Here is a 16,103-nt window from a genome sequence, read left to right as displayed (position 1 = left end):
TGAGTGCCACTTGCCTTGCTCTGGCCCCTGGGGAACTTCGGCGACGATCTCGAAGTAAACCGGCTCGTTGGCGGGGTCTGAATCTAAGCGACAAAGCACAAAAATAAATAAAACAGGCACAAGCTCTACTGAAACAGCAAAAGAAAGTATTTTTAATGGATTCTTGACAATTTTATGAATTTAATAAAATTTGAATGGACCTAAACGGAGACTAGATGAATTACTTATGAATTTTAGAAGTTTTCTGGGTTTTTAACTAAACAGAAAAGTCCTAAATCAATTATTGCGCAATTAATGGGGTTGCTGACGTCAGCGGAGGAGAGAGGGGCTAACGGCTGACAGGTGGGGCCACCTGTCGGTGGGAGAGAGGGGAGAGGAAAGGCTGACGGCTGGGCCCCGCGGGAGGAGAGAGGGAGGAGGCTGGCCGGCTAGTGGGCCCGTCCGGCCAGAGAGAGGGAAACAGAGAGGGGAAAGGAGAGCGCGGCCGGCGGCGGGAGCTTCGGGTGGCACGGCGGCGGCCGAGGGACGGTGGCGCGACGGCGGCGCTAGCGGATGGCGGCGGTGCCACGACGACGGCGACGACCGCGCACGAATCGGCGGCGCAAGGGCGCGACCGAGAGGAGGAGCGGTGACCGGCCAACACGACGGCGACGAGCGCGCGACGCGCGCACGGCGGCGAGAGGTGGCAAAGGGTGCTGGCGGCGACGGCACGACGACCGCGCGGTGATGGCGGCGACAGGGGAAACGTGGCGACGGCGGGGAGGTGGCGCACGACGCCCGGCGACGGCGCGGGTGGCCCGGCGGTGACGGCGAGGACAAAGGAGAGGAGGAGAGGGAGGTGGGGACGCTCACCGGCGGAGGCGAACGCGGCAGAGGGTCGGCGAGGAGGCGGGACAGGTGGCGACGTCCGACGGCGCGGACGGCGACGATCGGGCGATGGGATCGGGGTGGCGGTGGTGAGGTCGGGCGCGGCGGCGACTGGGTGGCGAGAGGATGCGCGGGCGCTAGAGATGCCCGCCGTTGATGACGAAGGCGGCAGCAAGTCGGCGACGGTGAGGCGGAGGTGGTGACGCGGCTGGACGGCGACGAAGGGCGTCCGGCAGAGAGATCGAACGGCGGCGACGAGGAGCGGCGGCTCGGGCGGGTGGAGGAAAAGGGTGAGCGGCGGCGCGAGGCGGCAGGGATTTTATAGGGGAGGATGGCCGCCTAGGGCGAGCGGCGGTAGTTGGAGACCGAGTCGGCGACGCGGCGGACTCGGCGGCGGCCGTTGCGCCGGCGGCGGTTGCGGGCACGGGGCGGCGACTCGGTGGACTCGGACTCGGCTGGCGCGGCGCAGGCGCAGTCGCTGACAGGTGGAGCCCGCCTGTCAGCGGCGCAAAGGCGGAGGGAGGCGGCGACGAACTTCACGGGCGCGGGCGAGCGAGCTGGGCCGAGGCGGCCTGGCCGGGAGGGAGGAGGCGCGCGTGCGGGAGAGGGGCGGGAGGCCGGCTCGGCTGGGCCGGCTCGGGAAGGAAGAGGGAAAAGAAAAAGGAAAAAGAAAAAGAGAGAGGAGGAAAATTGGAATTCGGCCCAATTTGAGAAGGAAGGGAAAAAGAAAGGAAAAAGAGGGAAAAAGAAAAGTCCCACTTTTGCCGAGTTTTAAATTAATTTGTTTGGCCAAATTTTATACTTCTGCAATTTGAGTTTAAATCGAGTTAGTCGATTTGCGAACCCCGATTTAATTAAATTAAGTTCTTTTAGAGGGATTTTTCCTAAGTTAATTAAGTCAATTATTATTTACGGATTTCTTTTTACAATTTTAGGCTTGGGACGAAACTCCGGGTGTGACACCTAGAGACCCAAACTTTACAACTATTCACCAAAGACTACTTGGTGACCGATTTGAGCCTCATTTCAACAATTGCATTGTGCAATAGATGGGACACATATACCAGTAGTTGTGCCCGCATCAAAGGTGGTTCAACATGTGGATAGAAATAAATATCCCACGCAAAATGTTTTGGCCATTTGTGACTTTGACATGAGGTTTACATTTATTGTGGATGGCCTGGATCCGCACATGACATGAGGGTATTCAATGATGCTTTGCGCAAATATGCCACTATCTTCCCTCATCCTCCAGCTGGTAACTTCTCATTTATCTGTTTAACAGTCCTGTATAACTAGCTTCAATGATATAATAATATATCATGGTATGTTTATGCTGATAGGTAAATTTTACCTTGTTGACTCGGGCTATCCAAATCGACTGGGATATCTAGCTCCATATAAAGGGACGAAATATCATTTACCAGAATTTCAAGAAGGTCCATGCCCTAGTGGCAAGAAGGAGATGTTCAACCATTTGCATTCATTGCTTCGTAATGTGATCGAGCGCTCTTTTGGTGTTTTAAAGATGAAGTGGAGAATTCAATTGGACTTACCAAGTTATCCGATGCTCAAGCAAACAAAAATAATACATGCTTGCATGGCACTTCATAATTTTATTCGAGATAGTAAATTGAGTGATGAAGAGTTTGATCAGTGTGATAATGATGAAAACTACATGCAGATGCCTTCATCTCAAGGGAATGCCAGTCACATGGGAGATGAAGATCGAGACGCAAATGTCTTCCGTGATAGCATTGCTGATGCTTTATTTGCTAGGAGATAATAATTTAGTTCTAAGTCTATTATATGTGGATGACATATTCATAAATGTTTAATTATAAATATTTGTCCAATTTTTATTACCTACAGAAAATTTATACCTATGGTATAAAGTAGCCGAATGATGACAAAGGCATCCAAAAATAGCCGAGGGCATTCTAGACTTTAATCATGCAAACTCAATAATTTAGGTCTCTGACAATCTAGAAAGAAATAGCTCGTAGCTTTATTCTTCTTCAGCTTATAATAATCCAGTTTATAATAATCTATCTTAATAAGCTAAATTATAATAATCCTGAGCCAAAGGAAAGATAGAAAGATAGCACTTAATCACGTTGTCGAGCAACTCAATAACCACCGTGTCCCTTGGACTGCTGCGGGTGCTAAAACGAGAGAATAGAGAGGAAAACCCTAAGCACATCCGCGCCTCCTCCGGTCATGCCCTCGCCGCCGCCTCAACAGCCGGCGCTGCCGATCTTGGAGCACGAGGACGAGATCATGGAGACGGTGGAGGCTAACCCAGTGGTGGTGGTGATCGGCGAGACGGGTTCGGGCAAGAGCACCCAGCTCTCCCAGATACTCCACCGCCGCGGTTACACCTGCCGTGGCGCCATAGCCGTCACCCAGCCCCGCCGCGTCGCCGCCGTATCCGTCTCCAGGTACCATCTTCCGTGCTTCCCCCACCCCACTCTCCCAGGTGCGCGCACCGAGTACCGCATCTCATGGAGTTCAGTACAACTTCCCCAGTTCCCCTCTGTTCTTTCATTTGATTATTTCTAATCATTGGTAACGCATTCTAGTTGATTTCTGTGAATCTGGTTGCGCGTAAAATGAAAAGCTCCCCAATGTGTTCGATTATGCCAATTAGTGCTTAGCGGATATGGAAATTGCTGATTCAGCTCGAAATTTATAAATGTGACGGAAATGGGTACATATATGATAACCTTTGTAATAATAATAATTGACGCTGTTTGTTGGATATCTATTTATTTTTATTAGAATGTATGTTAAGGGGAGAAAAACTTAAGAAACTGCTTGTTAAGAATTTTAAAGTGGTTCGTCCTGGTTAGCAGTGCCAAATTTATATCACATGATGGTGCTGGCTGGTGCTATTTACATGTACGCAGAAGAATAATTTCCTCTGTAGTTTATTTGTACTGTATTCAAGTGGAAAACAATACGTTTGTTAGGATGCCATAGTGTGATTGATAGCAATTTGAATTATTTGTAGGAGAGTAGCACAGGAGCTCAGTGTTCCACTTGGTGATGAAGTTGGTTATGCTATCCGGTTTGAAGATAGAACTTCAGAGAAAACCTGCATAAAGTAAGCCTCACAAAGAGTGAATGTGACATGAATTTGTTGTTCAACAACTATGTTGTGAAATGTGAATTCATTCTATTTTCGGATGCACAGGTACCTCACAGATGGTGTTCTTCTGCGTGAAAGCCTTTCAGACCCTGAGTTGAAGCAGTATTCAGTAATTATTTTGGATGAAGCTCACGAGCGCAGTTTAAACACGTATGGTTTTTTATGTTCAACTGATCTATAAGATTTTGAATTAAGATTTAACACTTTACCAAGTCTGGTTTATAGCACTTCAATTCTTCCACACTCATTCACAGTCATTCTAGCTGTTTCTATTGAAGTAATCTTGATTTGAAAACGAAATAAGATAATTACCAGGAATGGGTCATACACTGCATTTAGTTATGGTAAATAGTAATCCTTGTTAACAATATATGTTTACCTAAGATTCATTACATGCCTGTTTTACTTATTGCCATTCAGAACATTCTTGAAAGTTATGGCCAGTTGGCCATCAATCAGCAGTCTGAATGTTGCTTACAATTTTCTGGGCATGAGCATAAGCAAATAGTAATAGGGTGACCAATGGTAACTGAGTAAAAACTTTGGCTTATCATCCCACTTAGTGGACTAACCTTAGTTGTTATAACAGTTTCTTGTTTAATATTGAATCATAACCTGTATTAGTAAAGCACCATCAAGATTATCAAAGAGGTAATGTTTTGTGTGGTCCCCCACATTGTAGAACTTATACAGAAAGCATCCATATATGTTGGCCTTGTACATTGTTTTTATGTTTTCTTATTTATTTATTTGATATAATCCTTATATTAATGCCAGGATGGAACAATGCATGTGGCTGCAGTCGCAATCAATTACTCACTCCAACAGTTTCAGAATAGGAGAAATTTCGTTTCAAAATCATATAGATAATCATGGGCTAAAAATATGTCATGTGGGGAATTCAGTTCGGCTGGCACAGGAGGAATAGAAGTGGCGACAATCAAGCTAGATAGTTTGGTTTGTTAGAGAATAAGGCTTTTATAAGCACGACCGATCCTAGAGTTAGTGATCATTCAATCTATTTTTTAGTTTGGCTATGGAACCTTATCTTGTCTACGTGGCACCAAGTTGTCACAGCATAGGAAATTAGACGAAGGAATGTGACGGGGATCGTATTTGAAGGAAGTAACAGGGTGCGGCCCTAGATCTCGCTGGTGCGGCGGAGCCATGATCGATGCCGCGTGTACGAGACATGGTTCTACAGCTGAACTGGAAGATAGATTGAATGACCACTAACTCACTCTAGATCAGTCATGCTTATAAAAGCAGCTGTCCACATTATTCTCTAACAAACTAACAAAGTAAGAACTAAACCAACTAACTACCTTGATATCTGCCACTTCTGTAGTTCTCGTTCTTCCTAGGGGTGGGCGTTTGGTTTTTCTGGTTTCTCGGGTTGGTTAATATGGTTTTACAAAAAGTCGGTTTCTGAGAATTGCCCAACAAAATTACATGTGAGAAAAAATAAATTGATACAAGAAAACCGAACTACTTTGGTTCAGTTACGGTTTTTACCGAAGTGACTGAAGATTATTTTTCTGTCAGGACCGCAACCAAAATATATATGAACCTGCCCTCAAGATGAGAGCAGCAAGCAGATCCTCACAGCTCAACAGCCCACCGTCACCTAAAACCTGAGCACACATGAGGGGCCACAGGCCTTTCTTCAATGTCTAGCCACCAAGACATAACTAGAGCTGCCTAACTCTTGATCCCTTGGTTTTCTTGGGGAATTCGGTTCACTGGAGTTGACAACTGATCTGTGTACTGAAGACCGAACAACATCAATCTAACAACCGAACAAGAAAGGAAAAACTGAGAAAAGCTGTACTTCGGTTCGGTTTGGTGTGGTTCGGTATTCAGTGGTTTATTTTTGCCCACCCCTAGTTCCTCCTGTGCTGGCCAAACTGAATTCCCCACATGACAAAATATCACTAGGTGATAAGTGCAATAGCATAGTATTAATATTCACTAATAGAAAGAGCATCCAGGCAGGTAACGCTGTTTGGCTAGAAGCAGCAATAGTAGAGAAAAGAGGCAGCAGCACAATGGAACAGTAGCAGAGTGCTAGAGCATTGTAATGTCATTTGTTGGACCTTTAAAGTGTACATGTGTTTGCATCACTAGTTTGCTTAACTTTGTACTTCTTTAAGCTGCCTTCTATGCTTATGTGGCTGCATACAAGGCCTAGGGTCGACTTTTCAAAACATGGAGCAGAACAGTTTTGCCTGTAAGGAAGCCATTCTATGTGCAATGAAACTGGGAGTCAACATAAATTCATTTGGTCATATTTGCTGCTAAGGAAACTGTTTTGAATTTTAATCAAAATCAACTTAGCTTTGCTTTTCTTCCGATGCCTTATTTCTCCACTTTTAGGAATTAGTACCACAATATTCACTCTTGGGTAATGTAGACATCTAGTATGTGTTCTTAAAATTGCACATGTTACACATTGATATAATCCATAGTTTTCTATATTAGATGCATACCTGGACAACTTTGAATGAGAGGGCCTCTGGTTCAAATGCCTGTAGGATGCAACTTCACTGTGGTTTTCATTCTCCATAGTTTGCAGAAATTTATTGTAACTGTTTCTCAGATGCTTCAAGTGTAAAAACTAGCAATTGCAACTTTCAAGTGATTGATGGTCAGTAGTCAGCACTGAGCCTTTATGTTTTTTTTTTGTTTATAGTTCGGTATTCGCCACATGATTGCTGGATTTTGTAGCTATTTGTTGAAAGCCTTTAATAGCTCATTCTGATATCTGTTTGTTTACAGTGATATCCTTCTAGGTTTAATGAAACGATTAATTATGAACCGAGCTTCAGATTTGAAAGTTCTGATCACTTCTGCTACTCTTGATGGTTTGAAAGTGTCAAAGTTCTTCTCTGGATGTCCGGTGTTGAATATCCCTGGAACCTTATTCCCTGTGGAGAAGTTTTACAGCACAGAGCGTCCAACAAATTATATAGAATCTTCTCTGAGAACTGCTATAGGTAATTATCGATTTTCTTGTGTGGCTAGAATCTGCAATAGCAGAGGAAGGAGGCAATAGCAGAACAATGTAATGTCACGTGTTGGCCTTTTAGTCAAAAGGCATCTAGCCTAGGGGTTGCAGCCTGAGTAGCACCTAAGGGTCCTAGGTTCAAATCTCCATAAGAGCATGAATTTCATATTGGGTTATTTGAGGGGCTAAGTTCCCGAATTTAAAAAATGGCTGCAAATATCTAGTTGGATATAGAGGCTGGGTAAAAATACCCTTCTCTAAAATTAAAAAAAAAAAGTGTTGGCCTTTCAAGCGTACACGATTTTTTTAATGAAATACACATATTTGGGGCAGAGGAGTATGTCTGTTGACATTTGATTAATTATTCATACTGGAATAATCAAAATATTATTATTTGAAAATAATTCATTTTTAAACTTTTGGGCCATGGTTTTTTGTATTTGCTTAACTTTTTGAAATGTTTCTAACAATATCAATATTCTTTTTCTTCAACAGATATTCATGTTAAGGAATCCCCTGGTGATGTCTTAATATTCATGACAGGAAAGGTGAGTAGTAGAATATATATAGACACACACACTCATAGAGGGCAGCTTTATTGTACACCTCCCCCTCCCCCTTTCATCCGACACTTGCACCGGCCCTGCATGGCACACACACTTTGAGCAGCGCGCCTCCCACCCCCTCCCAATCTCTTATTGTTTTTCCTCCTGTTTTGATTTCTCAATAAAAATGCGGAAACACTTACGTTGACTGGACTGCAAAAAGAAAGAAAATTGGTTGCAACTGAATTTCCTCATGACCTCATGGTGACCTCACCCCTCTTAGGCCTCAACGTTCCACTAAAATATGCCTCTAACAAGAATTGAACTCAACACCTATCACTTAAACCTCATAAATACTAACCACTTCAACATTTGATTAATGGCATGGTTAGTTTAAATATGGTAGATGTTGGGCTGTACAATATTCGGTATCTTGCTTTTGTAACTCTGTCCCTCTGTATATAAAGGGAGGTAAGGGCGTCCCTCGAGGACAGAGATTCACATATTTTGAGGTTTAGCTATTTTGAGGGGGATGAAGGCATTGTCTCTTTAACATGGTTCAAACCAATTAACCTTATTAAACTTGGTAAAAGATCAATCATATTGAACTTTTTAATACTAAAATTTATTGCTTATTCTTTAGTACTTCATTCGAACTAAGAATATGGTTTGCTAAATCTAATCTAACACAATACAAAATATACAGTAAACCAACTATGTTACTACAAAACTCATAAGTCATAACTATGTTCATATACTTGACACTTAAGGATATAGTTAGAGATGCTCTAAGATCAATAATTCTTGTTTATTTTGGCAAACGGCCATACAAATAGTAGTAATTTAATGCTCTAACTAATCCTAAGCAACCTCATCTTCGTTATATATAAAAATATAAATATATATATATATATATGTATATATATATAAATATAAAATGGGCATGTTCAAACCCCAGGCTGGGCTGGGCCTATAAAAAGCCTGGCCAAAAAGCCCGACTATTCATGAAAAAACAAATCCTGGGCCTGGCTCAACCCTTAGACTTTCTTAGGCTGGGCTAGGCTTTATCGGGCTTTTTCACAAAATTTCGGGCTTGTGGGCTTCAATATCTAGGGCTGGGTTGGGCTTGGGCTTTTTTGGGCCGGGCCAGGCCGGGCTTGAACAGTCTTAACGAAAAAAACTAATGTAGTAGGCCTGTTTTTGGAACACTGATTAACTAAACATTTATTTATGGATCAATGGATGTTCTGTATTACTGGTTAAAATTGGCTTTCTTTGTTTTACTTGTATGAACTTGATTAATTGAATGGTATTTTGTCAGGATGACATTGATAAGATGGTAGCAAAACTGGAAGAAAGAATTAAAAATCTTGAGGAAGGTTCTTGTATGGATGCCCTTGTCCTTCCACTTCATGGTTCTTTGCCACCTGAACAGCAGGTAATTTCTTAATCGTTATATATGCGGAATGCTACTCCCTTTGTATGTGACGTTTTCGACGTGTTTGGTCTTGACTATGTAACTGTGAGTGTTTTATTTGATTATGCTCATGAGAATTTCATGGTGAAAGTTGGTTTTGTAGCATTGAAAGCTTCTGACTTTGTTTAGATAGCATTGGAAGATTTTGGTTCACTTTAATAAAATTGAAAGTTACATCTGTTCTCCAGAATAGCACACTATCCATATTTCTATTAAGTTTGATTTAATTTATTGTTTTTTGCAAAAATACAGGATGTGATATACATGTACTGCCCTTCCATCTTTTCCTAGATCCTATCCCTTGAATATCTCCATCTCATCTGTCAACAACAGCCTCGGTCTTCCTGACTCCTGAGATGCACACTGTGAGCTCGACCACCAGGACACCGTTGAGGTCCCTCGTGATGCACGCTACTGATGTCGAGCTCCCCTATGGCTGAGCTCGCCCATGCCACCGCAACAAGCTCCCCATGGCCACCCGTGTCTAGCCCGCCCTCAGGCGCTGTCGTCTATCCTAGCCCCAGGCTCCACCGAGTGTTCTCTGGCCGCTGCTGTCCAGTCCACTCCCAGTTGCTGCTCAAGAGCGAGCCTAGGCCGCGCCATTGAGCCCCCGTGACTAGCATCCTTGAGCTCCTCACGACTAACACCATCTAACTCTCTTGTGAGTAACACAATCGATCGTGCTCTTGGCTATGTCGAGCTCCCCACAGCTGCTGTCTGGATTGGACATTGAGTATTGCTGCTTGTGTGCCATGGCAAGAAAGGGGAGATGAAGAAGAAGTTGAGTGCAACATGGTAATAGGTAATGGTGGTGTTAGTGGGGTGCTATTTTGGAGAACTTAGGTAACTTTCAATGCTATTAAAGTGAACTGGGATTTTTCAGTGCTATATAACCAAAGTTGGGGACTTGCAACGCTACAAAACCAAATTTTTCTTTATATTACTACATACAATGTTTTTGGATGACAATTATGGTATGACACGGTCTTCAATGCATATGTTTGTTTAGTGTTCTTTCTAATTGTATACTTTACAAAATTCATTGATGATTATGATATGAAAGTATTTTTCATGATAGACCTGCCATTTTACTAATAATATCTTAACATGTTTGCATCAACTACCTCTGTTTCACATTGACCTCTGTTTCACATTGTAAGACTTTCTATTATTGTGTAGATTTATTAGGATGCTAATGAATCTAGATATATGTACAAACAATATACATCGATCAATGGATGAATCTAGTTATAGGCAAAACGCCTTACAATATGAAACAGAGGGGGTACTTATGAGTTAAAACTCCAGAGTTTAACTGCATGCGTTCTAAAACACCATCTATTGCAGGATAGAGGGTATGAAATATTTTTCTTAACAAATTATATAATGTCAACTTTACATGAAATATCTCTTATACATGGTTTTTGAATTCTATGAAATTTTAAGTGCACATTTCCTGAAACTATAATACAAATTTGAACGAAGATGATACAGTTTTACCTCTTGCTTTATACTGAATCATTTTTTTTTCCCCATATATGACTTATGAGCTTTTCTTGTGATCCAGAGGTACTGAACGTGATAATTGTTTGCCTTGTCATGTCTATTCTTCCTTTCTCTAGTTGATCAATGAAGCTTTGCAAATGTAAAATTTCCTACATCCATTGCAGCTAAGTGAAATGTGTTAATAGTCAAAAGTCTTCTGAACAATCCTTCTAATTAATTATGTAGGTTCTTAATGTAAAATTTGCAAGATTTATTTGTGATGTCGCTGAAAGCTGCCAACTATAATTTCATGTTTATTTTTTTTCCTTTGTTGTTTGTATTGCTTGCCCTTGATAGGCCTTCTCGAGGGACTCTAGTATCATTTTTATTCTTGACCTGCTGCAATAGGATTATTTTACATGATATTGAACCAACACCCTAACTAGATGTGGCTAGGATAGAAAAATTTAACTACTTGGGGATAACATACTTACAAAGGATGCACTGATGGAAATATAACAGCTGAACATTCCGATTTGTTGCCAAAGCTGCTGTTTCATTCTAATCTTGTTCTGTTTAGGAGGGAGACTTAATTTGTATTCCTGTTCATTACTTGTCCATTTTCCCCATTTGTTAGTGAATGTTTGATGCTCTATAGTATTGTTGCTGATTTGTTTTCTAACCATAATAGGTTCGGGTATTTGCTCCAGCACCTCCAAACTGTCGACGCTTCATTGTTTCAACAAATGTAGCTGAAACATCCCTTACTGTGGATGGTGTTGTGTAAGCAGCAACTATAATCAGTTAAAGTGCACATATACTTTCAGTTTCCATCTTCAGACTCTGCATCTTTCATTTTTTTTTATTTTAAGTGATAGAACATTGAGTTTGTGAAGCAGTTGTCTGACTGGAAAAAAATATGTGCAAGCAAATGTTGTTTTAAGATTTATGCAATTTTAAAGTGTATTTTTTATTTAAGAAATGGTAGATGCAATGGCCATGATATCATTAAATTCATGTGAATGATATTCTTGAACTTAAGGGAAAATTTATATGTTGAATTCACAGACTAGTGATCTACTTGATTTTATTTAAAGAAATATGTGTAAATTGGATATGGTTTCTACTTGTTTACAAAGAAAAAAACTTGAATACAACTTTGCCGTACTCAATGTACTTATGAATTTGTGATTTGAGTATGGTGTTTCGTCCTGAGAAATTAGTTGTACGGTTTAAACAATGTGCAGATGCATAGTTTTGATTTGTGCTAATAAAGGAGAAACTGCCCAACCGATATTGCACTATCAAATTTTGCAGTCCTTTTATTACCTTGAAATGGTTGTTTTTTTCTTCTTCAAGATTTTTTTTTATGGACGCATTACACAAATTAGTAACATTGTCTATGCACTAGGTTTGTGATTGATTGTGGTTATGTAAAGCAACGCCAATATAACCCATCATCTGGAATGTACTCACTTGATGTAGTTCAGATTAGCAGGTAAATATTATGTTGCACACGCTATGGCTATCTGTCTTCATTTGATCAACTTCTCATTCAGGGATATCTAGTTATGATCCACAATGTTTACCATATTACTTCTTGAATAAGAAGAGTGCAGGCTGACCAACGAGCTGGGCGAGCTGGAAGAACTCGGCCTGGGAAGTGTTATAGGTTGTACCCAATGTCTATTTATCAAAATGAATTTCTTGAGGCTACAATCCCAGAAATTCAGCGTTCTTCTCTCGCGGGAAGTGTTCTATATCTAAAATCGTTAGATCTCCCTGATATCAACATACTGAAGTTCGATTTCCTTGACCCACCTTCACGTAAGATAAAGTTTTAAGAATTATCTAGTCTTTATTATTGTTCTTCAGTCTTCACACCCATTTTTAGTGGTTTTTTCTGTTAGAAATAGGGTACTTGGTCTATCGCATCAGCTCTAAAAGGAGAAACACCCTAATCCACCCAAGCTAGATATAGCGTTCTAGTTTTCCTTCAGACATGGTTGCACTTGTATTGTTGCTTTTAATGTTCTAGGCCTCACCTTGACTGAAAAACGAGTCATTGGTGGCAGGTTGGCTCTATTTCTAAAGTCATATGACCTGCTAGCCTTATGCTCCTTTTAATCTATGTTGCATATGTTAACATTGTTATATTCCAAATAAATGAATCAACCGGGAGAGACATGAGAGTTGGATACATGCTTTATATAACTGTTATAAATTTCATTTTCACAGTAACTTAAACAATAGGTGCAACCACATACTGAGCTATACTGCTGATTTGTTGTGCTTGGTTGGGCCCAAGAGAAGCCCAATGTATTTTAACATATCTTTTTGTGTGTTTGATTGATGTCAAGAAATTCCCCTTTGCATTTGAATTTTATGGAAAAAGGTTACTGTTTATGTTTGTTATGATGGGATCCTAGGGGGAGCTGCATCCCCTTTTAGCATGTACAAATTTCTGTGAAATAAAAAATCAAAATAATTGATGCACAATGACCTGCAGGTGAATCACTAGAAGATGCTTTGAGGCAATTATACCTGATCGATGCAATTGATGAAAATGGGCGAATAACAGATGTTGGTCGAATTATGGCAGGTATTCTGAGCTTCATTCTCTCATTGCAATTGAAATTAATCAACTGGTTGTCTAAGGCTGTATGAAAGCAAAATCTGATCAAATCACAAGCATATCTGGTTTATTACTCTTTTGTTTGAACTTTACATGGTTTAATTTGATCTGTTGCATACCAATATAATATTGTTGTATCTTTAGTTCAATGCATGCATATGTGCTTTTGGTGACTCTGTTAGCACATCCAGTACATGAGATAACTGTTGATGTGTGGAAGTGCGGCATGAACAGGGATGATTACTTTCTGTATTTTCTATCTTCTTTGTCTGTTGCTACATTTGTACTTTTTTTAAAAAAAAGTTCATACCCTTAAGTATCTAACCTCTAACCTTCTATATAACAAGGCCAAACTGGCAAAGTTTTGATGTTTCAATGCAGTGCCTGTGATATACAGCAACAGGTTTAATGTTTCTGCAAAGCTTCAAGTTGGATAGTAGAGGGGGGAGAACATTACTACAAATATTGGACAAAAATATTGACTCTCATGGGCCGGTATTTATAAGAGTTCAAGACTTGAATCTCAAGTTGTCGGAGATATGGGGTGTGGCTCGCGGTGACCGTGGGGCCCACGAGCTGAAACGCCCGGAAAGGGAGGTCGGGCCCTAGGAAGCCGCATGCCTCTAGGGGGTCGGGCTCGGAAGGTTGCCAAGGAGCCGAACGCCGGAGAGGTCGGGCCGCCCTTGACCCCTCGGCCTAGGGGCTGCGCATTGCGGGGCCCACCTTGTGTCTGACCCTGCCACGACGCCCAACCACCGCATTTATGGTGATGGGAGGACGCCTGGTGTGGCGCACTACCCTCATGATGGTTGTCGGCGTGCGCCTGGTCGCATTAAATCTGACCACAGGCATATGCCTCCGTCTGCGCTCCCTTCCAAGAAAAAGCGGGGGAGACGGGACATCCCTGATCGTGCTGTGACAACTCTGTCACCATAGGGATAACCCGTCTCCCTTGCGTCGCCATCGCATTAAATGTGACGAACGACCGCATGAGAGAAGCGGCGGATCCTTGTTTGGACCGCTGAGTTGAACGGGGGGTGCTGCCCACTCATCACCGTCTGACTGACGGGACCCATCAGTAGTGGTATGGCGGTTTGTTGACTTGCAACGGCGTCCGCAGCAGTCCCAAGATGGAAGATTTCCCACCTATCACGAGGGGGGGAAGAAACCAAGGCCGTTGTAGTATCCCCTTACACTAAAAGGAGGCTCTGGCCAATAGAATGGAGGACAACACCAGACAAAGTAGAACATTCTCACATAAGCTTGTAACACATTTACTCCCATAGTGCGCAAGCAACAGGAGTAGGGTATTATGTCTCATGGCGGCCTGAACCTGTATAGTTGCTTTTAAGTCCACGGAGCGGCCTGACCCCCCTCAAGTCTCTCTCGCTTTAGTTTCTTTCCTTTGACGAGGCTTTTGGGCCCTAATCCGCACCTCTGGGTCGAACTCACAAAAGGGGGTCCCATAGACTCCCGCTAGACGAGCTCACGCTCCGACACAAGTAATATAGGAGATATAAATGTAAACTAATCCTATCTACCATAACAATAGATACAATACGATCTTCTGTATACACTTACCATCCCCCCACAGTCCAAGGGTGAGAACATTACTACTTAACATAGTTGTGTGTAGAGTAGCCATGGTTGATGTAGCCGAAGTCGGGTGTGAGGATGAGTGATCCAACAAGCCATGGGTGCGTAAGAGGGAGCCCAAATAGCTTGCAAATGATAAAGAGATAGATAAGGTAGTAGAAGCATGAAGTGCGGTGGTCACACATTCTCCATAGGCATCGACCGGGGACTCGACTCCTCTGGTGCCTCCTGTGGTTCTCCTCGGGGTAGTGCGCGTACTGGTCAATCTCTTCCTCTAATTCTAAGGGGGAAGTAGTCAACGCTGAGTACATTAAGTACTCACTAGCCACCACTACAACATGATTCATGCACTTAGGATTCAAAGAAGGCCTCAGGTTATTTGTGTAAAGCCATTGTTCAAAAGTAAATCATTCCGTAAGTCAAAGTGTGGTTTGCATGCAGGGTGTGTCGGCCAAGTCAAGCTCCACCTGGTACGACTTACTTTTGCGCCCATAAGCCTTTCTTCCATTAGCAGCGGTCTTCACCCATTCCTTGGGGCACAGACCCTTGCCCATCAACCCATCCATCATCTAATTAGTTTAAAATATTTAGAGACTAGTCAACAACATCACATGTCCTAGTGCACCTTTAACCGCGAGCATGACTATTTGAATATATAGTTTTACTCACACTACAGTGGATGTACACTTTGCTCACAATCCGTGACCCAACACATGTGCCTGTCCTAGCCTAGCTTTTAAGATTCCCTAGTGTTGTGGCACCCGCTCGAAAGACTATTGAGTCGTCAGGCACTCCTTGGAACCGTTTCCGCCTTGGCAGTAGTGTGAACAGTCTTGGACTAGAGGTATCAAGGAAGCAAAGCGAAAGCAATTTATTATCCGACGTCGTTGCCACATCATTCCATTTTCTCTCTTCACATTCAATTTCAAGCCAACATCAGAACTGACCGTGCCTAGAGTTCCGCCCCACTAAGGTTACTTAATTTGCTAGGTCTATACCCATACAAGAATTGCGACTGTACCAGGTTCGTTTACTACTTGTTTTCTTGACTTGGTCCTTAACTGTTAGCTCTATCCTTTCCCCAGAATCACCTAAATTCTAACGTTGCCCCCCTAGTCAAAATTGTTGGTTTTATTACGGTTTGGGTTTTCACAATGGATTTCGCATACTATCTACAGGTGGCATATCATGAAGGTTCATGGCATCAATATCAAGGCAGGCATAACAATTTATTGGTAGTAGTAAGCATAACATGCAATTATTTGTAAACAAAACATTTCACAATCGGTACAACATGTTCAAGGAAGGGGGCGTGGTGACTTGCCTTGTTCGGTCGTAGG

At 42.3% G+C, this 16,103-nt stretch overlaps 1 protein-coding gene across 1 annotated transcript in view; it reads left to right on the top strand.

The window, feature by feature from the left end:
* Positions 1-3,028: 3,028 nt before the first annotated feature.
* Positions 3,029-16,103, top strand: part of LOC102708582 (probable pre-mRNA-splicing factor ATP-dependent RNA helicase DEAH4) — a 32,030-nt gene continuing 18,955 nt past the window's right edge. The window contains exons 1-10 of the mRNA XM_006664764.3: positions 3,029-3,308; positions 3,881-3,973; positions 4,064-4,168; positions 6,797-7,014; positions 7,521-7,573; positions 8,892-9,008; positions 11,224-11,315; positions 11,944-12,030; positions 12,145-12,359; positions 13,042-13,134. Coding sequence (XP_006664827.1) covers positions 3,088-3,308; positions 3,881-3,973; positions 4,064-4,168; positions 6,797-7,014; positions 7,521-7,573; positions 8,892-9,008; positions 11,224-11,315; positions 11,944-12,030; positions 12,145-12,359; positions 13,042-13,134 — 1,294 coding nt within the window. The 5' untranslated portion in view covers positions 3,029-3,087. The remainder of the gene's footprint in view (positions 3,309-3,880; positions 3,974-4,063; positions 4,169-6,796; positions 7,015-7,520; positions 7,574-8,891; positions 9,009-11,223; positions 11,316-11,943; positions 12,031-12,144; positions 12,360-13,041; positions 13,135-16,103) is intronic.

This window comes from Oryza brachyantha, unplaced genomic scaffold (assembly GCF_000231095.2).
Source record: "Oryza brachyantha unplaced genomic scaffold, ObraRS2 ChrUN-Ctg46, whole genome shotgun sequence".
Taxonomy (NCBI): domain Eukaryota; kingdom Viridiplantae; phylum Streptophyta; class Magnoliopsida; order Poales; family Poaceae; genus Oryza; species Oryza brachyantha.
This window is presented reverse-complemented; position numbering and strand designations above follow the sequence as displayed.